Source organism: Lonchura striata, chromosome 5, assembly GCF_050655825.1.
Source record: "Lonchura striata isolate lonStrDom1 chromosome 5, ASM5065582v1, whole genome shotgun sequence".
Classification (NCBI taxonomy): domain Eukaryota; kingdom Metazoa; phylum Chordata; class Aves; order Passeriformes; family Estrildidae; genus Lonchura; species Lonchura striata.
This window is the reverse complement of record NC_140707.1, coordinates 59,917,704-59,944,007: the sequence shown is the minus strand read 5'-3', so window position 1 is coordinate 59,944,007 and position 26,304 is coordinate 59,917,704. Positions and strand designations below refer to the sequence as shown.

The following is a 26,304-nucleotide window of genomic DNA, read 5'->3' as shown; positions in this document are numbered from 1 at the left end:
TTAGACCACTGTCTTTCCTCCTTGGGCTCCAAGTGTGTGTATTGGCCTAAGAAAGATAAGTCTTGGTTTGAACAGGGCCATGTGTGAAGGAAAGTGTGTCTTTAATGCATCACTGAACACCTGAGTGTTGCTCTTGATCTGCAGTGACAATTTAGCAAGGAATATCCTTGAAGTTCAGGATGTGTGAAGTCTCAGCAGTCTGCACACCTAGGAGTTATTTTAGAAAAGTAACACTTTTTCTTTTCTGGATCTGGCTTCAGTTAAGTATTTCCCCATTAGCTTGAATTTCTCTTCCTCCTTTATGATGATCATGAAGACCATACCAGGGCTGGCTGTAGGGATTTTAATACCATTGAGAAATGGAAAGTTCCTCATGTTCCATATACCTGCAAGTCAGTTTGCTGCATTCATCTTCTGCCATCATTAGCTCCCTGTTCTCTTAACTGGGCAATGGCCATTTCCATTATATCCTGATAGTGATGCTTTATCAGAGCACTTCTTTTCTCCCACACCATGGGAAGAAGAAAGTTTGTTGACAGTTTTTGGACACCCAATGGAGCTTGCAGCTCTTCACATCCAAAAGTCTAAGGCAAGGAAGGAGACAAAGCTGTAATTGACCTCATAAGACCTTCTTACAAAAAAGTTTGGTTATTTTACTAGGTTACTATGTATCTGCAATAAATGTCTGCCTTAGAAGGATATTTACAGGGTGTTAAGCCCCATCAGAGGGACCATCATCCATTCTCTGACAACCACTTGCCACATCAGAGACATTCAGTGCTCTGGCAGTGGGTGATTTGCTTTATGAATTACTGGCATCCATGCTGGGGAGCTGGCATGCAACCAGCAGATAAGGGTTGAGCAATGCTGGCAAGAAGCCTTGCTCAGGGACTCAGTGCTTCCTCTGATTCATAAGAGTCTGACTAAAGTTTTGTAGAATAGGCAGCCTCACCTTTAATTTTTCTTGGGTTTCTCATTTTCTGAAAATGTCTTAGATGCTTTTTAATTTGTTAAATATAGTATCTTAATTTTTTATTTTAAATTTGCTTATCTTTTTCAAATCTGAGCTTACCAAGTGTCACACTTTATCACTGGAGGCTGAACTTTCTTGTCCTGATTGGTCCTGGGCAAATCCTCATCACACCCAGTACAGTGTGCACCAGCAGTTTTGCCACTGAAAAATATTTTTATTAGAATCTTAATACCTAAAGAGCATAGGAGGAAAAAAAAATAGACAGAGACTATTTCTTATTATGCTAACTATAACATGATGTAATTTCTTTGTCGCTGAAAAAAATATAGTAACTTCATCGTGATATAATGATTAGCACTAAGGATCACTATCTCTGTTCAGAACTAGTCCTTTATCTGCTACAAATATGTACAGCATTCTATTATTGTAATGTATATTAAGTAAGGTTTTGGCCTCTAACCTGTTATTCACAGCACAGTTCTGTCACTCAGATAAGAAATGCTTGGGGCATTAAATATTTCTACTTATCCTCCTTCCAGTGCTGAAGAGCATTTCTCACTCCATGATACTACAGAGCTACATAGCACATATATTTATCCATATGCCAAAAATGTGACAATTTGAAAAGTTTTTTCAGGATTTGGACCTTGCAGTTTATCTATTGAGTTAGTCTTGTGTGATGGATGTGAGATTTATTCCAGCTCTTCCTCTGGGAAATGGGGGTGGCTGCTGTCATTTCTAGTGCGTGTCTGAAGATTTTTCTGTGCAGGAGCTGAAAGCCAAATGTGAACTTTTCTATGTGTGAATTACTTCCCAGAGGAGAACATCTTTTCCAACTGTAGCTGAACACTGGGGAAATAAGCCTCGATCCTGAAAGAAAATATCAGTAGCAGACAGTAAAGATTTTGCTGGAACAAACCTGACGTGAGCAATATTAAGATGGCAGCAGAGGGTTTTCTAGAGCAATTAGTTCATGTTTTTTTCCTAATATTTTTTTTCCTGTAGAGTGCACTGCAACCAGCCACATATATGCATAAAACTAGGAAGTTTTGAATTAATGGATTCCTTATACTGAGTCATGTCATTTAATAACTCTCCATGAGCAGTGCTTGATAGCACAAGGGACTTACTGAATTTTTTGCAACAGCATAGCCAAAGTAAGTTGTGTGGACAAAGTTCTTCTGCTGGAAGTTGAGGAGAACTGCTAAAGCGGGCTTTTCCCCTCTTAGTGTCCACACAAGGTAGTATGATGTAGTTTTGGTTCCAGCAGGCAACTAGACACCCTACTGACAGTGTGAGGGGGAGGAGAATCAGAAAAGAGAAGATAAAACTCATGGGTTGAGATAATAAGAGTGATAATTTAAGCAAAGTATGATAATAGAAATTATAATAGCAAAAACAATAATAGTAATGAAAAGGGGACAGAGAGAGAAAAACCCCAAGAAAAACAAATTATGCACGTAAGTTGCTCACAACTCATTGTCCAGTGCCCAGCTTGTCCCCTGGCAGCAATCAATTTATTATCAGTACTATTCTTAAAGCTAAACACAGTGCTGTGCCAGCTGCTGAGAAGAAAACTAACTCTAGTCCAGCCAAAATCAGGAGAGATGCGTTGCTGCCCATGGATTGAGCCTGAGATGGAGATGGAGACGGATCTGTTCAAGCCATGCTTACTAACCAAGCTGAAACTCAAGAATGGGTTTTGCTGACATTTTCTCTCACTCACCATGATGGATATTTGCGATGCAGTGTCCTCTGCAAAATTCAAATAGAACATGGCAATTGTGGCCAAATGGCTCCATGGCCATTCTCCTCCAGGATAAACACACTAGTTGCAAGGGCTTCCTGTGGTTTAGGGCTGAGGAAAGAGGGGGCAGGTTCCTCATCTAGCCCAGTAGGTTGGGAAAGATACCCAGGATTTTACTCTGAGTCACGTGTGAAATATAAGTCTTGGCAATGTCAAAGGATAAAACAGCTAAAATACTAAAATAAACTGTCTAATTGAGATGGATTTTTTTGCATGAGAGTTTCAAATTCCCTTATGATAAAGAAAAAACAAACCCAAAGCAAACTGCTCTTGAATGGTCTAGTCCCAGGATGTGTATTTCCATCTGTTCTTTGAGCTGCCAGAGGAAGATTTCTTTTGAAACCTGTTTTTCTCTTCATCTGCCCTCCTGACAGACCCAAATCCCTGCCTGCTGTTCTGTGATGAAGGTGTTTTGATAAATCCTTTCCAGTGACCAAAAGGGGTGTCTACTCTTTGTCAGGAATCCTACTGTGCTACAAGGATAGGGGGATGTTTCTTCCCACTTTTTTGCTGATGACAATATTTTTCCTATATTCTCTTATTTTACAATGTCTTCTAATCTTTTCAGTTGTGATCAAACATGATAATTAGACTAATTTCCTTTTAGATAACCTTACTGAAATAAATTTTTCAGTTTAATGATATGTTTTCTCAAAGATTTCTCAGGGTAAAATTCAAGGCAGCATGTGTGTTATCAATACCATTGATTTTATTTAATATGCAGGATGGATGATTTAATTTCTTGAGGGTATTGTTTGGCTTATGTCAGTGTGTTCCTCTCCTACATAAGGCAGGGTGACAAAAGGCTAAATCAGAAGTGGATAAACTGCAATGCTGGAAATTTGAAGCTTAGTCATAAGACCATAAGACCATATTATAACTCATACCCTGAAGGAGCCCACACTGAAATTCCAGGGACAGTCTTAGGTCAAATATTTCCTGGCCCTTGGATGTTTGATTTGCTAAACTCAAGTTTCTTTAACTTCTTTTAGTGTTTTCAATCCTAACAGGGTTTTTTGAGGGAGTGCAATATTCCAAGTCCCATCCTGAGATATCTACTTCTTCCCTTTTTTACAATTTCCTCTGACCTCCTTGCCATCAAGTCCCAACTCTGTCCCAGTTCATTGTCAAGATCATTTCTCTTTCACAAACATATTGTTGTCCCCTGGTCCAGCCAGTCCCTGTCTCCTCCTCCCTCAATGTTTTCTTTTGGTCACTGTGACCTCCCTGCTCTTTCCCCCTGAAGTCCATCATTAATAGTCTACATCATCATCCTCCTCCATGGGCTGCAGGGCACACTGCTTCACCATGGCCTTCACCATGGGCTGGAAGGGAATCTCTGCTTGGAGACAGTCCTGTTCAAACTTCTCCAGTGCTGGTCCCTCTAAAGGGCTGCAGTTTTTCACAAACTGCTCCAGAATAGGTTCCCCAGGAGGTCACAGATCGTGCCATAAAACCCACTCCAGCAGAAGCTTCTTGCAGGGTCATGCCACGTTCTCCTCAGGCATCCACCTGCTCCAGCCCCTGTCCTCCAAGGGCTGCAGGTGAATCTCTGCTCCATCACGGGCTCATCCACATCCCTTCAGCTCAAGGTCACACTGGTCCCAGCCTGTCCAGTGCAGCAGCACAGAAACAGCAGCAATGCCCTGGCCAGCCACCACCCTGCCTGCCACCAGAGCCTTCCTGGGCACAGTTCAGTGAGGTCAGTGCAGTGCAGCACCCCAGCAAAAAGTGGCCACTAACCAGCACCAGACCCTAACACACAGTCAGAAATGCATACATTTACAGGCATTCATGCTGGAGAGTAAATCCATTGATTTGCAAGACTCTGTTAAGTGGTTTAAAGCAGAATTTAAATTACAGATGTTTTTCCTGACATTTGAGCATATGTAAAAGAAGCACTGCTTTCATGAAAGTCCTAGGCACTTTCTCATGGATGGAAAAAGGAGGTTTCCCATTAAATCCAGATTTCATACTAATTTTCAATCTATTATGTCATAGCCCAAATATGCCACCATACTCAAGAACTGTTTTTTCCCCTTTATACATTTAATAACATGGACAAGTGCTAGTCAGATGAGACAAGATATTTTGCCCTTTAAAGGTCCTCATCTGTAGTGAGAAAATGGAACTTCTTTTTCTACACCTTTTTCATTATTTCAGCGTTTTCTTCCCTTCCCTTCCCTTCCCTTCCCTTCCCTTCCCTTCCCTTCCCTTCCCTTCTCTTCAGATGAGTCAGGGGACTTCACATGCTGATGCTATTAGTGGCGTTTAGGCCTGATATTTGTTTTAAAAACATCTGTCACAGAAGCAGTGGAAGTAGTAAACCTATGACAGATTCTTCCTCCCTGATCCCTTAATCCACCCTTAATCCTTAAACCATCATTGCAGGAAGATAAGCCTTTTCAAAAGGCTTCCACTGCTCAGATTCAAAAAGTTTGAAAGAACCATTAAAAATTAACACCAATCTTATTGCAATGGAGTTAAATAGATAGATTTCTATAATCAAATAAGAGATTAATTACATATTCAAAATGGAAACACTAAAAAGAACTTCAGAAAATGCAGTGGTGTTACAGTGAGTAACTGTAAAGGCTGAACTGAGCAGGCTTTACAGTGAGGACTTAAATAAATTGTTATACAAATGATGGGTCTGGATGCTCCCTTCTGCACCAACACATCTGGCTGAACAGGCTGCACTATCTTCTTCCATGTCTGTACATACACATAATTTGAGAGTCATGGAAACAGATCTCAGTTGCTTTACATTTACTCTGCCAGTGATGCTGTGATGGAAAATAAGTTTTTTTTACTATGAGAGTTTGTGTTCTGGTAGCAACAAGGATTTTTAATCATAGAACTATATATTTGCTCTTCCCCAAAGGAATAGGGGGAAAGATACAAAATATAAAAATAAATATAAGAAAGAACAAGACTATGATGCAAAATAAGATATTATGTAGTTTATTAATTTTGATTCATAAACATATAAATATGTATCTAAGGATTTGCCTCAAAATAATACAGTATCAATGGCCATCATAGATACATAAAAAGGAACTTTACAGTACTTTATGAGAAATTTTGCAATACTTTCCTGGATCAGCAAAAGTCAGGTTTTGAGAAAGTTATTGTGTTACCTTGCTTTTTTTACAATTTATGTACACTTTGTGTTACATGCTCTTGTAAAATAGTTATGCACTGCACATAATTAAAGTGCACAAAAACAATTAAAATTCTCTATATCTTACTGTGAAAATACAAATTGGGGAAAATATTGTTCAAAATAACCAGAGTTATCCCTTACCTGCTTAAATGCACTTATCAGCCAAAGATTAAGCTCATATTTGCTCCATAATACCTGTTGTAATTTTATGAATAGTGTTATAGGTGGTATGGTAGCTGTCATCACAGACACCATGCAACAAAATATTCACCTGCATTATGGCTTTCTGCAGAGAAACCAGGTTTCTGGTATTTTGTAAAAAAATTATTTTCTTTTAAGCCACTGTTAATAGGTATGACAGATTAGATCATTTGGTAAAAAATTCTGGTATCACACATGCATTTGGATGGATAACACAGAACTAGAAAAGCAATCCTGAGGAAAAAATAAGCAATCAATCACGTAATTTACTTTAATTGATAATTAGCTTGGTCTGTGAAGGCCAGATCAGGGTGTTTCATATTAATTTTTAATGCCATTTGCAGTGTCATAAAATAAGTTATAATATCAAAATAAAGAGGAACTGAGACCCATTATGTTAAACTACTCTTGACTGGAAACATGTTGAAATTTGAAGACATTTCTTTGAAAGATACCCATCTCGAAGAAAATCCACAGGGAATAAACTGTGAAAAAACTTCTAAAGCCTTTTGTCTGAAGTATTTCCCAACAAAGACATAAATCACGGGGTTAATGCAGCTGTTGGTGATAGCCAGCATATAAGCAAACTGCTCCCCAAAGTTAATCAGTTCCCCCCAGAAGCAGCCTTTGATCACTTCTGTATGGTATAATGTATCAAGAAATACAAAAAAATGGTGAGGAGTCCAGCAGAAAAGAAACATCAGTACCACGGTGAGGATCAGCCTGGTTGCCTTTGTGCCTTTGTGCCTCTTGCAACCCTTTGCTCTGAGTGCTCTTCGTTCTTTTGCTGTTTTTTGTAGGGACCTAATGGTGGAGAAATTGAGGAAGATGATTGCAGTGGATGGCAACAGAAACCCCACCACGTTGCCTACCAGGCTTTCAGCAATTTCCCATGATGGGGTGGGGAAGTCCAAAGTGCACGCTGAAATATTCCACTGGGGAAAGTCTTTCACAGTCCGGAACATGAAAGCTGGGATGCTGAGAAGGATGCAAAAGAACCAGATGAGCAAACAGATCCTTTTGGTCATAGTTTTGCTCCACATCTCTCGGTGGTTCAAGGTATGGACAAAGGTCAAGTAGCGATCCGCGCTGACGGCCACGAGCAAGTAGATGCTGGTGTACATGTTCAAGGTGATGGAGGCGCTGATGCTGCGGCACAGGAAACTGCCAAACGGCCAGTTAAACTCATTATTGATGTTCTCTGCCCAGAAAGGGAGGCACATGAGGAAGATGAGGTCAGCAACAGCAAGGTTCATAAGGTAGATTTCAGCTATCTTCAGGGGGCCCTTGTGCAGTGAATAAATGAAGAGAACAAACACATTTCCAAGCATACCAATAACACAGACAGTGTTGATGTACTTGGGTCCTATATAGTACACAATGTCCCACCAGTCATTCAAGTCTGGGCAAACAGTTGAGTTGCTCTGATTTTCACTCTGGTTTGAGGAGGGAATATTCAGTAGAGGAGTTTCAGTCATTTTTTAAAAAATTTGGAAGTGAACAGGAGGTGTCTTCAAAATGAAAGAAAATAACTGCAAAAAAGAAGAATAAAAGAGCAAAAGTAGCCTCCTCTGAGTGGTGTAACAAACATTTAACTGCTGCAAATTCTTTATTAGTCCTTACTGATTATTATGGGCTAGATCAAGCCATTCTTGATATGTGCAGTGGTGGGAAATATTCCCATTATTAGCAAGGATAGAACTTCCTCTACATCCCATGAAGTTTCCTCTCCTTGCTTCCATTGTTTAAAGTGGCACACAGGAAGGAAAGTGACAAAGTAGTGTAAATAGTTCTGTACATCTCCTCCAGATTGATGACAGATACAGATATGGGAGAATTCCATCTCCCTGAGAGTAGTGGGAGTCATACTGGTGACACAAAGGCAGCTTTGCATCCTTCCTTGCCTTTTCTCTTACTCTTATTTACCATACTATGTATATTAATATGTTACTGTATTATATACTATATTATATGTAGTTCAATATATTATTATATTATTATATTCTGTTATCCTGCTGAAGCCTGTTTCCTTGAATTGGGAAAGCTGCTCACTCGCTGTATGTGCCACTTGCTGCCTGAACTTTACATTCTTTTGTTCTTTCTCAGTTCCTCCCACCCTGAACTTTGGGTTCAAAATTGCTATTAGATTAGACATCTTATTGCTTTCAAATATCAGTGGTTGGAATAATAAACAAAGACTTCTCCAAAATATTACGCTAAAAATCATGCCTGGAGGAAGGGCCTCTGCAGCTCTAAATTTACAGCACTTTTCTCCAGCTCAAAAATGTCATTTGAGTTTGGCTGTCCCAGGCTCCAAAGTGTTTAGTTCATCATAGCATCAGCAATACCTTTATTTCTTTCTGGTAGCTCCATGTGAGATTGTGCAGGAGTAAGAACACGGGTAAAACCTTATGAAAATCCACTGGACTTTCTGTCAGAGATCCATTGTCAGAGCTGCCTCCTGCTTCATTCTTCTGATGTTGTCATGCTCGATGATAGTGCCTAGATCCTGGTTTTTACAGGCATTTGGTCTCAGAAATTTGTAGTAGGCAAGTTATTATTGACCCTGTTCTGCCCTCTGACATTTCAGTACTTTGTATGCAAGTGGAGCATGTCAATCACAGAAAAGAATGTATTTGAAAAAATGAATATTTTGCAATCAGTCATTCTAAATGTTGACTTTCTGCTGTAGCTATTTAACTCTGCCCTTTCAGCCGCTGTATTTTACACCTAGGAGACCCCTAATGATGGAATTTCTGAAGAGAAAATTTAGGACCATCATTCATCTTTTTTAGATATACGTAAACCTCAGTGATTTCTGTATATGAGCAACATGCAGTACTTATTTTAGGATGCCTCTAGTAATAAGTTAAGTATTAATAGTCCACATCAGGCTATCTGGTACTAAGGCACAGAACATTTTTCATCGCTGCAGAATTAGGTGAGCAGCAAAGTTGTGTCTGAGTTCATAAACTCACTCAAGCCGGCAGCCTTGACGGGGAACTGAGCTACAACTCAAGTCAGCACAGCTCCCTGGATTTCCCTCACAACAGACAATGTTACCTAGCTCACAGAACTCTCACGTAAATGAAGAGAACTTGAGAGGATCTAATACTACAGATAAAACACATGCAGCAAATAAATGGCTGATTAGCACCAGAGAAGCTCTTTGTGAGACAGCAGAAATCTAGTGCTGTTGGAGCAGGAGGCTGGCTAAGGCATGAGAGAGCAAGCAGAAAATCTGTAACTTTATATTTCAAAAATAATGTAGAAGAAAGATAGCAGTTAAACCTAAACAGAATTATTTATTTTACTAGATATAGGATAAAAATAAATGCTTATTGTCCTTGCTTACCCTTTTCCTGATGACTTCTTGCTATCAGCTTATGCCAGCCACTCTGCACACTTCAGACATGATCTCTCAGCTGGAGCCACAAATTCATTCATGATGGGCTCAGCTAAAAACACCTGGAAGTTTTATTTTTCATTGCAACTTAGATTTTATTCACAGCTAAATACAAATTCTTGTTCAGCTAGTAATAGTACCTGAGGATTCTGTAGAGTTTTTAATTGCAAAAATTTCTCCAGAGTCTACTAATCAATGTCTAAGCACTACCACAAGCCACAAGCCTTTTATAAATTTAGAGTTCCAAATGTTCTCTTAATAGAAAATGCACTTTATTTTATGTAATTTCTGTAAGCATTTTGAAGTAGTTAGTGCTAATGGAAAATTAGACTCATGAATAGTTTCCAATTTCTGTCCTTAACATATTCCGGTCATCTTTTATACAAATAATGACCTTTTTTTTTTACTTTGATCTGATTTTTGATGAATTTCCATGCACAATGCATCTATCACCCTTTTTACTACTAATACTCATTAGCCAGTCAGAGCAATTAGGTAAAATGGATAATGGCTTTACACATAAACTAATACTGGACTTCAGAATTACTTTTGTGGTGAAAAAGAAAGGGAAAATCTTACTAGACTGCACAGATCAGAACTGAGAGCACAAAAGATTATTTTTTTAAGATAAAAGATAGAAATTATTTTAATAAAGATAATAAATTCAAAAAGAGAGGCATACCTACTCTTCGTCCTTCCTGGCAATCCAGGCAATGTTTCAAATTCGGAAACAGTTGATAAACAGCAGTACAGAGATTACTGAGAGAATTCAAAGATGCATCCTGAGGCACAACTGAGTGACTGAGGGCTGTCCTGAGTGTTTTGCTGGCTGTATACCATGTGTATGATGTTACATTTTGGAAGAAAGCCCCAGGAATTTTTTTTTCAACTTTCCCCGACGTCAGCTGAAGTAATTTTCAAGAGATGTGAAATATTTCATTGTCATTGTGAAATAAGACAAACCATGTGTTGTGGCTCTTGTCATGTTTTGACCACTAATTAAAGCTCTCAAATTGTCCTTGGCAATTAAAAATTCCATTGTGTGAATGTCTGTAAAAATAAGAACTTTATTAACAGCTCCGAAATGCCTTCTCTGTACCAATGCACACGGAGAAATTAGAATTAGGCTTTTGTTGTGTTGGGAGCTCCTTTCTCTGCTAGACATGAGGGGAGCCATGCCAAGGAGCTGGGGGTAAAGCAGCACAGGGAGGTGGGAATGGCTGCTGAAACATGAACCTTGCTAAACTTCACTTTACTCTTTTTGAAAAGCACTGGTTTTTGCACCCCCCTATAGGCATCCAGGGCATGAATCTCTGTGAATATTACTTCTCAGTAATATTCATTATGACTGCTGTATTTTCTCAGGCTTGTACCCAAATAAGCTTCTTCTTTTTCTGATTACTTTCTGGTACCAAGTAGCCTGAGAGTGGTGGTTTATAAATTATTTATTATATTTTTCATTCTGATTATCCACTGATTAGAGCAATATTTAAAAAAGATAATATCTTTCGTCTCAGATTTTACATGCAAATCTGTCTTAAGCACAGCCATGTAAACAATGTAGGTTTTCAAGAAGGAAAAAAAACAACAAACAATGAGAAATTATCAAGGGACTGGAATGCTATTTATGTATAGGAAAATATTCTTCTCTTTGGCTGCTTAACCAATACATGCGCCATATATCTTGATTTTTATTCAGTTGTGTCCATTTTTGTTTGATAAGTAAGTTAAAATAAAAAGGCAGGGGAGGCTGAATGGTGATACCTTATTATGAACTTCCCTATCATGAAAAATTCTTTTATTCCAAATTTTTATTAATGAAAGAATATGAGATAGTTATGTGAACAGTGCTAAAATTGATAAACAAAAAATGTTCCAGTTAAACCATCACAATGGAGAAAACTCTAAATAGCTTGAGATTTAATGTTGGTTTGGTTTTTTTTTAATATCTTTAAAAATTTTAATTTTGGCAAAGATTGAAACACAACATGTAATTTGGTATTTACATATTATGTAGGGAATCCTAACAAATTACAGAAGGAAAATCTTGAAACAACTCATCTCACACTGACTCATAAAGGTAAGTGCAATATGACACGAGATCTTCGTCACAGACTTTCCAAAGTCTCCACTTTGCTTACACTACTGCATTTCCGTGTTTAAGTTATTTTTTCCATAATGAAGAACATTTGAGCAATAACAAGAAGTTTGGAATTTTTCTTTGCTTGGACATGAATCTCTAGGATCTGCCAAGTTCCACATTTACTCACAGGCTGAATAAAAAACTGCAGCTATGTCTAAATTTTATGTGATAAATAACAAATCTTATAAAACTTGTCACATTAAAATGAGTGGTTTTGCAAATCCTGATGTTTGCAAATCTTGTCTCTTATTTTCTGTTGGTTTTGATTGCTATATTTGGAACATTTTTCAGTAATAGAGAGAGATTCAAAATTGGAAGTGTATGCATTTAGTAGAAAAAGTGAATAGGCACTGCAGTAGCTCTGTAATTTAAAGATCTTAGAACAAGTCTACAGAAGAAGCTGTAACTTTATATAGAAAGGGGATTTAATTTATTGTGTCTTTACAACCTAATTCCTCATTTCAACCTATAGAAATTATATAAAGGTCTGGTAACATTTCAGAGTTTGCACAGAGGGAATGGACCATGAATGAAGAAATTTGAAGGATTAGTTTAAAAATATCTGTAGGAGTCAATAGTTAAGGGTTTTTTTACTATAAAAAGCACATCTATCTATTGGCACCTTCAGCTCAGGATACTCACAGCATGTTGCTTTATGTTTTAGTCTAGAATGATCTTTAGTCACACAATCTAGGCAGACTTTCCTGCAGAAAGTAAACATTTTTAGAGCTGTGTAAGAACTCACAAATGCTACCTGAGCCTCTGTGATCAGAATGATTAAACAAAAGTGTTGAACTTAGAGGTAAGAATCTTTGTTTAGTTATCACAGACATTACAAGGTAGAAAATGCCAAAAATCTCAAAGGTGTCCAGAGTTCTGGCTTCTGGTCCAATAGTTCAGCCATTAAAAATCTTCCTTTTAAGATGGTTGGAGCCTTTAACGATTGGGAAAAAATATCTTTTTGGATCAGTATGTTTTAATATTTCATTTTCTTTATTGAAATGTTTGGCAAATCAGCCTAATTATCTGCTATATCTGTTCATCAGTTCTGTAACAGCGGAGAAGGTTTTTGATATGACCTTTTGAGGTAAAACTCTTTGTTCAGCTTTGTTGGATTTCTTCATATAAACTATAGAGATTGCTAAGGAGAGCTTAAATTCTGGTGCAGTCATTTACAATTCCCAAAGAATGATGCTAGAACCACCACAGTGTGGTAATAATCAAGCCCTACTAACTACAGTTTACAGAGCTTGAAACAGCAAAATATGGAGGAATCAATCTAGGTTGAATGGAATGGAAAGATGATTCAATGGCTAAAGACTTCTTAGGGATTTGGGAGACCTGAACCAAGATCCCAGCCTGAAACCCTGTCTAAAATACAGCAACTTTCTCCTGTCTGCAGTGAGCACCTGCAGCTTGTGTAACAGCTCTTAAACTCTTAATTTTTCAAGTGAAGACAATAATACATGTGAAAAATGAGAGAGTGGGGAGATGAGAATAATTCCTGCCTGTAAATGCGGAAGGCCAGAAATATCATCTGGCTGTTGATATCCTTGCCATTCCTCTGGCCATGGTCCCCACCTCTGTCAGACTGAACGGGGAGTCAGCATGGCCAAAGTCTAGAGAATAGTTGTGGCAGCCTCAGTGAAAGAGAAGATGGGAGCAGAGATAAGAGGGGTAAAGAGGATAAAGAAAGATAAAGAAGATATAAAGGATAAAGAAGAATAAACTGATACGATTACTGTTTGCCGTCTTCAGCTCTGACATTATCAGGACAAAGACTGACTTCATTTTACCAAAACTCCTTCTCATATTTTGTCATGTTTCTGTAAGAACAGAACTGAGCCAAGTGTGACTGGAAACTGTCAGTAGGTCAGATGTAGCTTGGATGTTACACTTTCTTTCTTGGGGTTTTTTATTGCATGTGTAAATGGTGCATGTGAATACCACAAATGTGTCATCACACTGAAGAGTCAGTAAAATGGGAATGAAACATTTTGTGAGCTGATACTGTTTGTTCTGTGATGTGCAGAAGCTGCTGCAGGGGCTTTCCATTGTTGCTGGTGTCTGCAAAGGACATTGATCTATCAGCAGGCAGAGAAAAGCTACCAGAAATACTAAAGCTACCCTTATCTGCCTTAATTCTGATTTAAACTTCCAAAGGGACCAAGGGTGGTCAACAGCACTCAGAAATGGGCCCTAAAAAGAAAGATTCCAAAGTAGCTAAAATTCTGTTGTTTCAGCTCACTTTCCCTTGGCGTACCAGGAAGCCAAGTAAGCATCTGGAACAGCTGAACACTTGACAAATCATGTAACAGGATACAGGCTAGAGAAGAAAGTGCCAGGAAATCTCATTTCTCAAAATACTTTATTTTCTTACTGCATAGCAAAAAAAAATGTGGCTATATATTTACATTATTTAAATTAATGTGATATTAACAATTTTATATTTCACTGCCCAGTACCAAATACTCAAAAATAACTTCTGTTGCCTCAATAACCTCTGTATGGATTTCCTTTTGTGTAAGGGTTGCATGAACAGCATGCTCATGGATGAGATAGTATGATAACACTGGATATAACAGAAAGCCTTGCAGTGTTTCATCATAGTTGTCCCCATTGCTTCAGAAAATAAAAAGGATGAGCAATAGAAGTATTTAATATCATACTAGCTTATCAAAGAAAAAACATGGAAATTTCCTATAAATCATATAGAGTGACCTAAATCACTTAGTCTTTAAATCACATCTGCACACTTATATTTTGTGGTTTAATTATTTGAAGGTTTAATACAAATGAATTTTATTGCTCCATTCAAGCTCTGACAGATAAAGACCATGTAGTTGCCATTTGAGTTTACTCATGTCACCAAACTCCATTTCCCTTGGTAGCTTTAGAAGCTGTAACCTTAAGTGCTTTGAAAAGAATAAAGACTGTTAGTTTCAGCTTATCTTAGATCATCTTCCACTCAGTTTTCATCAAGGTTCCTAGAGGTTAAAGTGCATACAGACAATTCAGTACACTATGAGTTTCTTTCTGTGTATAATCAACTTAGCTCAAAATAACAGTCCAACTGGGGAAAAGCTGTCTTGTATTAAAATCTCACAGATTAACTCTACAAATAAAATGTAGGTATTGCTAGACTCTGAAAAAGCCATTCTTGAATACTCTGAGTCCCCTGTTATCTTCAGTTAGATTTCTAATGCAGTTAGGTGATGCTCTCCTTCATATTCTCAGTTTCTTCTATTTGTGAGATTATACCAGTTGTGCTGAGATTTTATATACCCATTAAATAACATTAATTATGCTTTGTGAATACTAAAAACCAGAGTCTCTGAGCTGAAGTGTAAGCATGAATATAAATTGCATTTGCCCACTCAAAAGGAGTAAGTGAATGCTTTCATCCAAGGTAGAAGTGGTAATGAATCTTCTACAAAGAAAACTCAGCCAACTTCATGCAGGTGGGTGCAGGTTCCCTTCCACTACTGCTTTACCTTTTTTTCAGCTACTTTTCATATGTACTTGCACATGTAAACCTGTAACTAACTGGAGCAGTTGCAAAAAGGCACTGCTTGTCAATGAAAAATCAGATTGTTTCAGATAACTGAAGAGAGAAATTAAAAGCCCAAAAAGATGGACACATCTAAAAGCGCATCCTACAGGATTTACTTATCAGAATTTACTCAAATACAAGCCCCTCCCAAATCAAAAACCTTATCTAGCACACTATTATGGGTACCATATGTAGCTGCACAATCCTGACAATTGCTTCTGTACTGGGGCTCTGTTTGGAGAATTGCATGTATACCTTAGAAAAACATTCCAAGTGATACATGCACCAAGTATCATTCAGCCATGAAAAAGTAAGTAAGCTACAAAATGGGATTCAAGCAGGTCTTTTTATGGAATTTCCATTAAGATCAAACCACTCTTTTCCCTCACGTAATGAACACTACCACATGTTTACTCTGTGGACCCATACCATATGGATATGAGTAGAGACTGATAATGTTAAAAGGCTTTCTTTCTTTAAGGATTTCCTAAAATTATGCTATTGGGGTAATGACAAACCAGACTTTTTCCTTGAGTATTCACTTGAAATGGAAGTTCTTAAAGTGTCCAGGGAGTTTTCTATCTGCACAGACTGTAATTTTCTGCACCTCTTTGTGAACAAGTCCTTGTAGAATTCCACAGCCTTCTTCTGGAAGTTTTTCCCAACAATCACATACAGGACTGGGTTCAGGCAGCTGTTGCTAAAGGAGCAGTATGTGGCTATCTGGGTCAGTATGTCATTGATGTCTTCCAGGCATTTGAGAGTGGGTGAGAAGTAACGGATTGTGTCGATGGCTGTGGTGATCTGGAATGGAAGCCAGCAAATGATGAACATCAGGAGCACAGCAAAGATCAGCATGGTGGCTCTCTTCTCTGTCTGGACTACCTGCATTTTTCGTAGCTCACTGCTTCGTAAGGCTTTGATGATTTGCACAGTGCAATAGGTAATTACACAGAATGGGATCACAAACCCCACAGTATTGAGCAAGCAGTTGTTTGTTGGCTCCCAGTAGCTAGCTGGGTAGAGGAGAACACAGGCTGTGATGTTGTACTCTTCAAAATAGCGCAAATTTCGAAACACCATTGTAGGTGAACACATCAGCAGTGCACATGTCCAAATCACAAAACAATTCCATTTGGCACAGACAGTTCGTCTCATCCGCCCAAGAGACATGGTTTTCACCAAGGCCAGGTAGCGATCAATGCTCACTAGTGTCAGGAAATAAATGCTAGAATATAAGTTCATGTTACTCATAACATTGATGGCTTTACAGAGAAACTGGCCAAAAGGCCAATGAAAATTATTAGAAATATTAATGGCCCAGAAAGGTAAAGTACAGACCAACATTAGGTCAGCAAATGCCATGTTTGCTAGGTAAATTTCAGCCACTGTGCAGCTACTCTTGTGGAAACACAGGATGGTGAGCACAAAGGAATTTTCTATTGATCCCAGAATAAATATAAACCAGAGAAATACAGGCTGGTAATCCTGTAGCCATTTCCACACATCTGCACTAACACATTCATATTGATCTATCTGATGCACTCCTGAATTATTGTGGAAATATTCTGGACTGACTGTAAGCTCCTGGGTGGTCATGTTGTACAGCTGCGTAACATTTTCAGTTGTGATGGAAACCATTTCTGTGAAGAGAAAAATAGGTGACATGAGATTGCCAGATCTAGATCTTTGCTGCAAAAGACACAATAAGAAAAGCTCTTTTGCTTTTCCTAATGTCCTTGAAGCATAGCTTTTGAACAGGCTTACAGCTCCCTGGGTTGCTTCTCATAGACACTGGGTGTGTCTGTGGAATATTTTACAGACTGCATTGCTATGGACTGCCTGGACCAAATTTAGGCAAGTAAAACAGAAGGGATGTAGCAACAACAGATATTGTTATGAATGTGTTAACTGAAGAGAACATTTAGAATCCTTTATTCTCTGGAACTGAGCTGCAGCAAGTCTTTGTTAATTCTTTGAGGATATTCATCATTAGTTTGCCTTCTTATCTTTTTATGTCATTAGCCGTGGTCTCCTAAGGTACCTTGTGTGTCAAGCTGCTCATGGTAAAGCTGCTAGTTCTGTGTCACAACCTGCAACATTTTACACCCTTCCCTGTAGAGCAAGAATTGAGTGGAATTCAGTGGTTCTTACTTCCCAAGGAACACCATATATTTTTCCAAAGTGTTCTACTGTACAATAAGCAGACACTAGTTTGCATTGAGAATGCTGAGGGATCAGTGTTTGCCAGCAATGTGCCTTTCTCAGCTTCTCACTGAAATTGTCTGTCTCTGTGTTACAATCTCTTTCTGCAGCCAAGCTCCGTAGAGATAAATGGCACAACCTTCATGAGGAAGATCAGTTTTAAGAGGTGCACAGTGGGTGGGTTTGGCAATGGGGTAGAGACAGTGGCCATCCTATAAGCCAGGACCTGTCTGCAGTCATCCAGCTTGAGTGCAAGAGCACAGTCTGAAAATCAGAACACTGCAAACATTCTGCAGATCAGAACAGCCTGGGATTATACAGGGAGCTATTTACAGGCAGAAATGTCAGATGTGTACTAATGTTACTAGAACCAAACAGAAGTTGAGTGTGCAGCATCATTCACCCACAGATAAAATGTTAACTGTGTTTTCTTGTTGTTGTGTTCTTGGATAATGAATGCTGAGATACTATTCAAATGCAAGATTGGCTTCCCAGATCTGTATATATAATTCTCTGGACTGAGTGACAGAAGTACTGTTTGTCTTTTTCAGGTCTTTATAATAACCACTGTTTATATTATCATTTGATTGGAAGATTTTCAAATGTATTTTTAATTAAGACATTTGTCTTATTCAACTGGTAACTTGGCAGTGAAAAGGCACACACTTGGCAATTCCTGAAAGGATGAGAGTTCTCACTTGTTTTCTGGTTGCTGGTATTGTTGGCTGGTAAGTATCAGCGCTTAATATACATACAGAAATTTGGCTATTTGTTGCAAAATTGATGAAAAATGATTGTCATATTTTGTGTACTTTGTGTTAATAAAACACTTTAGCGTTTAAACATCTCAAAGCCCAGCTTATGTGGATGTGAGAGCTCTCACTAACAAATTGCAAACAGCAGTTTCAAGTCTCCCTTTCTTTCTGTGCTGGCACTTTCACTGTAAAAACACATAGGAAGTGAAATACTAATGGATGGCAAACAAGATGTCATCTGAGAATAGAGAAGTTTTGTTGCCTGATGCAATTATCAGAAACTGTTTCTTCTGCTGGTAGTAGGCTGTAAACCAGCAGGAAAAAAAAAAAGTGCATTATTTTACACTTTGAGGTTGGATGTATGCACATTTTTAATAAGATGAGCATTAGTAATTCAGAGAGTGGTCACAAAAGTTGTGTTGGCTTTTCCTAGGATTTTCTCTCATTACATTAATTTATAGAATTTTATTTACAGGAAATAGCAGCTCCAAAACTGCATATTGATTTATCTGTATTTTCTCTACAATTAATCTCTTTCAGATTTTGTTTTTAGAATACTAGAATACTTTAAAATAAGTTAGTTATATCATATTACTGTGGTCAAGGAACAGTGTGAAAGGACTAGTTAGGATGCCACCAAGTCCATGACATGGGGCTTCTGGCAACCTGCCTCCTTGGTCCTTAGCTCAAGTCCTTCCATAATGCATTGTTAGAAATGGGGGAGTGAACAAGGTAAAATTATCAATTTACAAGCCCTAATGTTTAGGGTTAAAATTATGTGCTTGATGCTATTCTATATTGCACAGAAGACTCATTTAAAGTATGTGATTGCTGAATAAATTATGATTGACAAAGCCACAGCTTACAGAAGGCAGTGATTTTGCTGTTTTCTTCTCATATTTTGGTGAAAATAAATGTGATCCATTCTCTACAAATACTTTTTGTTCAATGCAAGACAAGCCTCATATCTCAGCAGGGACTTTCAATAAGATTTCATGTGGCAGCCTTGATTGAAATACTGCCCAGCTGAAGTAATCCATCACTAGTGATTCTGAGGGACCCCTCTGAGGGATAAATTTGAACCTGATGGAGTTCACGTCCTGTTGTGAGTTACCTCCTCCTTGGCAGTCTATAAAACCCACTGTCAGTCATGTTGTTCTGTTGTTCTCACGTTGTTCTCGTGTTGTTCTGGAGTATTTTTTTTACCAGCATTGAGAATAAACAACAAGGTTTGATGGAGGGTGTTTCAGGGTGCCCTGTGTGGGAGGGAGCAGTCATGGCCTGGACGTGCTGGTGGCAACCAGCCCTGTGCCTCTTGCAGTCACCGGCCTCAGCAAGGCAGGAGGGCTCTGGGGCTGGCTCCTGGTGTTCTCTGGCTTTTGGCAAATCCTGCCAGTGCTGCAAATACAATTCCTTGCAGAGGGACTGGGAAGAAGGGGCTGATCAACTGTTGGATTGTCATTACAGGCAGGTGGAGAAGGACTCCAAAAACGTGGTGGTCACCAGTGCCATAGCCTGAAACTCTGAGGGCTGGGCAGTCACCAGGGCACCTTGGGGTCTCCTGCCAAACTGCTGGGATGTCCTGCTGCTCGAGGACTGACCCACACAGACAGAACTGGAGGGAGTATGGCAGAAGACAGGCGTGGGTTAATCAGCAAGCCAAGGATAGCACCTAGAGTGCAGCAGAGTGGTTAATCCTGGAATGTGGAGGGAAAATCTCCATGGTACAGCAACATGTGCCGGGGCCTATGGAAGTTCTTGAAAGAAAAGGAGGGGAATATGTTGAATTGGAACAAAATGTTCTCTTAGGATCAAGAGATATGAGCTAAACAATGGAAGGATAGGGGAAAAAAGGTCAGAGCTCAGTTAATGCTGCTACTGGGTTAATGCAAACTCTGGCACAGCTTTACTCCTCAGATGGGGTATGCTGCTTCGGGTGAATATTTTTCACCATCTCTTTTGGGTCTGGATGAAGTCCTACAGCTACTGAACTCATGACTATTAGTATTGCCAGTGGTGTTAATCTTTCCTTGTATTATGCTAAACATTTTCATACAGTGAATAACTAAATGTCTCATGATGGTCTAAGTCATGTCTTATACAAGGACAAGTTCTGAAATGAGTAATGAGTTCAGGTTATTTCAATGTCACCTGCACTAATCTACTCTGCGGGAGTAAGAGAGAGACTTTGTAATGTATTTTACAGCTGTTGTGACTTTGCTGATTGCATGTTTTGCAGAAACAAGGTGTGACATTTGCAATTAGTATATTCTGAGATTGTTGAAATATGAATCTTGCTAATTTAGTCCTCAGAGAGAAGAGGTGGAGCCTGAAACAGATAAATGCTGTTATGATGTTAGCTGCTATAATGTTGTTTGCTGGAACAAAAGACAGAATATTAAACAGCATAGGCACACAGTGTAGGATGTTTTCCTACACAGTCTAATTTGCAAGAACAAAGGACAGAGTGTCTCAAGGCCTCACTAGTCTTCTCCAAGTGGGGAATTTCTCTGATGGATGAACATGCATGATGAAAATTGCCTCTAATGCAGCCTTATTTTTCATTTATTTTAGGGATTTCTTAGCAAGGCCGAGTGAAGGATAGGTATGACACCCAGACTGTAGCATCCCTAGCAGAATTTTACAATTACCTGGTTTACTTTAAGTGCTGTCAGTAGCCAAAAGTGTTTTCAGAGACAAACAGCTAGCTTGCCACACATACATAGAGGTCCATGCACAGCTGGGGGTCAGTGGCACAGAGGAGGGGAAAAGCTGGGAACAAAAATATGGATTTGAACGAGTGGCTGCAAACTGAAAGGCACTGGCTGACTTCTGGCATGCTCATATTTTAGAAGATATGTTAGTTGCAGAAAGAAATAGCAACAGCTTCCCCAGCGTCTCCTCTGGCTCCCTGTTTCTCTGCAGAGCCCAGCCTGCTTTGATGCTGTAATTTTTGTGTGAGTTTGTCCTCCTGAACATCTCTGAGCCCTGGTGGTGCCTATTTGCCAGGCAGCCTTGCTTCTTCACACTAATATAAAAGCTACAGTCAGTGTAACACAGGAGCTGCCAGAGCCATGAGAGGAAAAAGGGTATTTTCCTGACAGATCTGCTGTGACCAAAATGGGAAATAGCAGGAATTCAAAAGCTGCTGCAGGTAAGGGAGTCTTCTGCAGTGTGGTCTGTAAGGAAGCCTGGAAGTCCTGCAGGCTCCATGCAGGAACCACTGCTGTCCTCAGGAGCTTGGATACTTGCTGATAGACTCAGCGAGTTGCTAGGAGGCTGTAGTGATGTCCTCTAAACTGCCTCATTTTTCACCATCAGACAGGTATTTGCTGGTTAAGGAGAGAGAGAGAAGTTTAACTGCTTTGGAGGATTTGCTTCCAAGACAATGTCTATTTGTGAGGAAAAGGAGATTTTTGTTTTGAAGAACATGTGATAGGATGGCATAAGCAGAGGCATTGCTCAGCAAGAAGCCAAAGGTGTGCTGGAAGATTGAGCTTCAGTGGTGGACTCATACATTCAGAATTTAGTATCAACAAAAATACAGGCAACCCAGCCTGTTTATAAATTCTATACCTTCTCCATAAGGTTTATTTTCAAAGCTTCAATTTCAATTTGGTCTCCTTGCAACTTTTCTCCTGAAAAAAAATTACTTTTGTCATCTATCCCCAGCTCACAGAGACTCTTGTTTCCAACTAATCCAAGCCCACTGGGACTGCTCATACCCCTCTCTCTGGCTTCAGAATGGGTTGGCTTTGTATCTTTAGCTGGATGAATATTGAAAGGTAAAATTATATCACTCTTGTAGCATCTCTGAAACACGTTCTGAAATATTCTCTGAATGTCCTTTTAATTGTGTTACTGTGGAGGCATTACTTATTTTGAAGAGGTAGAGGAAGTGTGGGAAACATTCCTAAAATGTTCTGCTTTCACAGATCCCACAACATTAATTTTTAATTTCCAATGTTTGTATAATGAATCTCTAATGGGCTTTACAACACTGGGGGTTGTAGAACAGGGGAAGCTTTTTGTGGCAGTGTTAACTTAAAGGTTTCCTGCTTTTCATTTACTCTTCACTGTCCCTTTTTCCTTATGGCTGCCCTTGCAGTTCATGAAGTTCATGTTGAACTAGATTCAGGAACTTGCCTGGGACAAAAAAAGCCTTGTAAAATATAAACTTCTTTTTCAGCTCTGTAGTTTGCCAGATAACTAAGGCAGCAAAGAAAATATACAGAGGAGCTACCTTTCAAAAGTGTAATTTTTAAATATTTGTTGTGTAATCTTGAAACACAGCATGGAAAGAAACTATTGCTCTGCAGTTACCGTTAAAGGTATCTACATCAACTGTGTTAGGAAAGATGGGGGAAAAAAGTTGTTCTGTTAAAGCAGTTATTTCAATAACAATGAAACTAAGGTGAGAAGAGGCTACTAATTTTTCTCCCTGTGTGGGAGATGAAGCTAAAGAAAGGTGTAGAAAGAGCAGAAATCTAGTCAAGTGCAATGCATAAGATATTTTTATATATAAATTTTATGCAGAGCACTTTTCATAATGCATTTTTTTCCCAAGTGGAAATTTTGAATATTCTTACTTTAAATTTCCCAGAGTTACAATTGTCTAAAAAAATAATCCTATATTTTTTAGCTTTAGAAATCTGATATGTTTGAGTTAGTCCATGTTTGACCTTTGGCTTGCTGCCATCAATATTTAGACATTTTTCTATTAAGATAACCTCCAAAACATTGCAAATGTCACCAATGCTGGATTTTGCTGTCATTCTGAAAGAGCAGATTTATTATAAAAATTCTATTTAATCTGAAGTGAGAAATAATACTTTCAACATTAAGGGCTGTTTCAGGTCAAAACACAGAATCTGCAAGTATCTCCAGCCACTAAATCATTAAATTTTAGCCTTGTAATCCTCAGAAGTTTCAAAGACCCAGCTAGAAAAGCCCAGAGTAGCGTAGATTGATTTTGTAACTGACTGAGCTTTGAGGAAGAGGTTGGCCAACAGACCTTCTAACCCACATTATCCTAAAATCCATAATTTTCACTTCTTGTGCTAATAAAGGAAAATTACAGTTGGATTAAGGCCAACAACAAAATCATAGAATATCTTGGGCTGTAAGGGGCCTTAAAGATCGTCCAATTCCACTCCCCCTGCCGTGGGCAGCTCTGATGACCTATCACTCCCATTGTAATATTTATAAATGTCATGTGCTATTGTAATAAGTAAGCAGTAATTTTACTAAGATTACTTTACAAAAGTGAGTGGATTCAGTGTCTCCTGTGAAAATTTCTCAGCGAGGCTGTTACAAGGCTACATGGGCACACCCAGCCAGTGGTGAGCATAAGGGCTAGATGGAGCACTCTTGCCATAAAGGTTTAGTTGCAGTTTTGTTGCAGGTGTTAACTCACTGGGCTGTTCTTTGGAGCTGTGTAACTCCCCTGGTATGGAAATTTTTCATGAATCCCAACCTGCAGAAAATAGCCAGGAAAACATTGCTGCTGGTGATACACTGAGTGAGGACATTCCTTTTGCAGAGAAAGGCTGCATCAAAGCATCATTTAATTAAAAAGGGAAGGGTATAAGCGAATAAATAATGGGAGATGCCAAGTCCCTTGAACAGTGCTCTAGAGTTGTTATGAAACATATCATAGCAAGGCACAGCTTGGATGAAGGAATGAAATATGAGGATAAACAATAAATCATCTGCTAATATTAGAGAGGGTTTATCAATAAAATAAAGAAGGTCTGCAGCTGTGGGGCCATCAAGAACTGAAAATGTGATACATACAAAACATGTTCATGGTGATGTGCTCACAGCAACAATTCCGTAAGTTAAATTTAGACCTGAATAACTGGTTTAGCATTTAGTTTTCCTGAAGATTTCTATTATGCTAATGATGTGTAGCTTTTCCCTTCCCTTTTGTACATGATGGATTAGTAAACACAGTAAAACTACTCTGAAGTAGAACTTACTATGCTTCTCAGCCACTTTTATAATTGTAGTTCATGAGCAGAGAAAGAAGTTTAATTCCAAAACTAAATGCTCTGAAAACAGGTATCACTACTTTCCACATCTCCCCAGTACACATTTCAATTTCTGCTGCTCAAACAGCTTAGAAAGTTTAACTTGTTCTGATTTACAGTTATTTTCTCCCCCATCTCTAGCTTTCTCAAGACCGCATATGTCTATGAAGAAATGAAGTATATGAAGGTCTTAAATCTGAGTGTTAAACAAATATAAGTCAGTTTGTTCCTCTCTTTGCAGTCATTGGGCAGATGAGAGATCTATTTCCAAATCTCTACTCTGCTAACTTGGAATGAAATCTGGAAATTGATTCATATCTTTGTATACCAGGAGGCCACAAGCTTATTGCATAATATTGATTGAGAGTATTTATCTTTATGAACCTATTTTCAAATAGTACAGATACTTAAATAAATATTGAGTCTGAATCTCCCATCCTTTGAAATATCATCAGTTTTGAGGTTTACAATGTCAGTCTCCCAACTCCTTCTCCCCCCTCCTTGTGAATACTTGCTGCTCTTCTCTTTAATTCTTCAGGATTTGATCTTATTGGAGCTGCCTTAGACACAATGTGGCTCCATGGCTCGGTGTCCCTGAACCAAGATGACTTTCTGACTCTAACAGCAAAGCACATAAATCTTGCACAACACAAGTCACAGCTGGAGCTACACTTTTTCTGTGTATATTGTATTGTGTTTGGTCAAAATGTTTTGACAACTGAGAAGAAAATATTCAAACAGGAGAAAACTGACCACAAGCTCACTCTGCAAGGCTGGCAGGTTATTTTGGTTTGTTTCTTTTGGCATTTCCATATGAGAACAGGTAAGGTTAACCATGAGTGCTCATTGTCCAGACCTCAGTCAACAACTAGCATTTAGGTTAGTGTCAGGAGAGTGAGAAATCTAGGAGCTGCAGTAGGAGTGGGACTGCAAAAGCACTGCAGGAATGAAGAGCAGTCATCCACGTGAACTCATCCTTGAGAACAGTTTCATGGGAACCACGGATAGGATAAGATTCAGCCCACACCTAGAGTTCAGGTTAGGGCTAGGGAAGTGACAGGCTATGTCTGCTCTTTCAGAGATAGGGTGAGCCCTGTCAGGCCCATGCATGTATTTATCATGTTTCTGACACTGAGCATTATCAGTTCTCTGTGTTTTCCCATGTACGTAATATTGGATCAGCCTACTTTTGCATACTGCTATATTGAAATTTGTAGTTAGCATTTGCTTTCAGAAAGCTCTGAGCATACTTAAGGTCTGCAGCCATATCTGACTTGTGATCTTTTGGGTTTTGTTTACTTGGTTTTCATATTTGGTCAAAATTATGTTTTGTATTTTCTACTGTTAGCTGGAAGGCCTCCTGCAAACAGGAGCTATAATCGGATTGTGGTTTGCTTACATTTTTAAGATTTGCAGAGTTTATGCTTGAGAAGATGACATATATATTAACATAATTTATTCCTGTTCCTAGCTGGTTCACTGCCTAGCTTGATAATATCTCCCCTGATTGAACTATCTTGCAAGCCAAACTGCACATTTGTACAGGGAGAGAAGCAGCCAAAGCAGTGCTTGGAGTGAAAGCAGCATGCCTTGGCCCTGGGAGCCTCACAGGGTTCCCTGTTGGGCATCAGGAACTGCTGGGAAACCCTGTCTTGTCCTGGGGCAGAAATCTTGCACGTCCCTTAACACTCTTGCACTCAGGGTGTCTGACTACAAAGCTTGCACGAATTAAGTGAAGTACAAAGAAAATAAGGGACTATAAACTTCCTGAGTTTTATAATATGACATGTAGATTTACCAAGTTGGAACAATGTCAAAGGTGGTTGTATCTACTCCCCTGAGCTCTGCAGGCACCACAAGAATTCTCTAGTGTAGACAAGAGATTGCTGTACCCCATCACCACTACAAAATTAAGTGCTTAACACACCAGCATTGTGAGATGAATTTAATATCCATTGCAGGAGTCTGATACCATGTGAAATGACAGGTTTGATGGTATCAAACAATACAATGTGCCTCTCAAATGGCAGACAATACCCTGAGCCCAGTGAATAGCTAAGGTA

General features: G+C 38.9%; 2 protein-coding genes across 6 annotated transcripts in view; both read right to left on the bottom strand.

Moving 5' to 3' along the window:
- Positions 1 to 5,728: 5,728 nt before the first annotated feature.
- The window catches only part of BDKRB1 (bradykinin receptor B1), a 30,284-nt gene continuing 9,708 nt past the window's right edge, over positions 5,729 to 26,304 (bottom strand). Inside the window, exons 1-2 of one of the 2 annotated variants that reach the window (XM_021549668.4) lie at positions 10,236 to 10,372; positions 5,729 to 7,679 (exon numbers count right to left, since the gene is read on the bottom strand). In XM_021549668.4, the coding sequence (XP_021405343.2) occupies positions 6,540 to 7,625 (1,086 nt within the window). In that variant the 5' untranslated portion in view covers positions 7,626 to 7,679; positions 10,236 to 10,372 and the 3' untranslated portion in view covers positions 5,729 to 6,539. Of the gene's footprint in view, positions 7,680 to 10,235; positions 10,373 to 26,304 lie in introns of those variants that run through there. The other variant, XM_085580690.1, reaches the window with a different exon arrangement.
- Positions 15,732 to 26,304, bottom strand: part of BDKRB2 (bradykinin receptor B2) — a 33,341-nt gene continuing 22,768 nt past the window's right edge. For all 4 annotated transcript variants that reach the window (XM_085580689.1, XM_085580688.1, XM_085580687.1 and 1 more), the window contains one exon: positions 15,732 to 16,892. In XM_085580689.1, the coding sequence (XP_085436815.1) occupies positions 15,748 to 16,890 (1,143 nt within the window). In that variant the 5' untranslated portion in view covers positions 16,891 to 16,892 and the 3' untranslated portion in view covers positions 15,732 to 15,747. The remainder of the gene's footprint in view (positions 16,893 to 26,304) is intronic.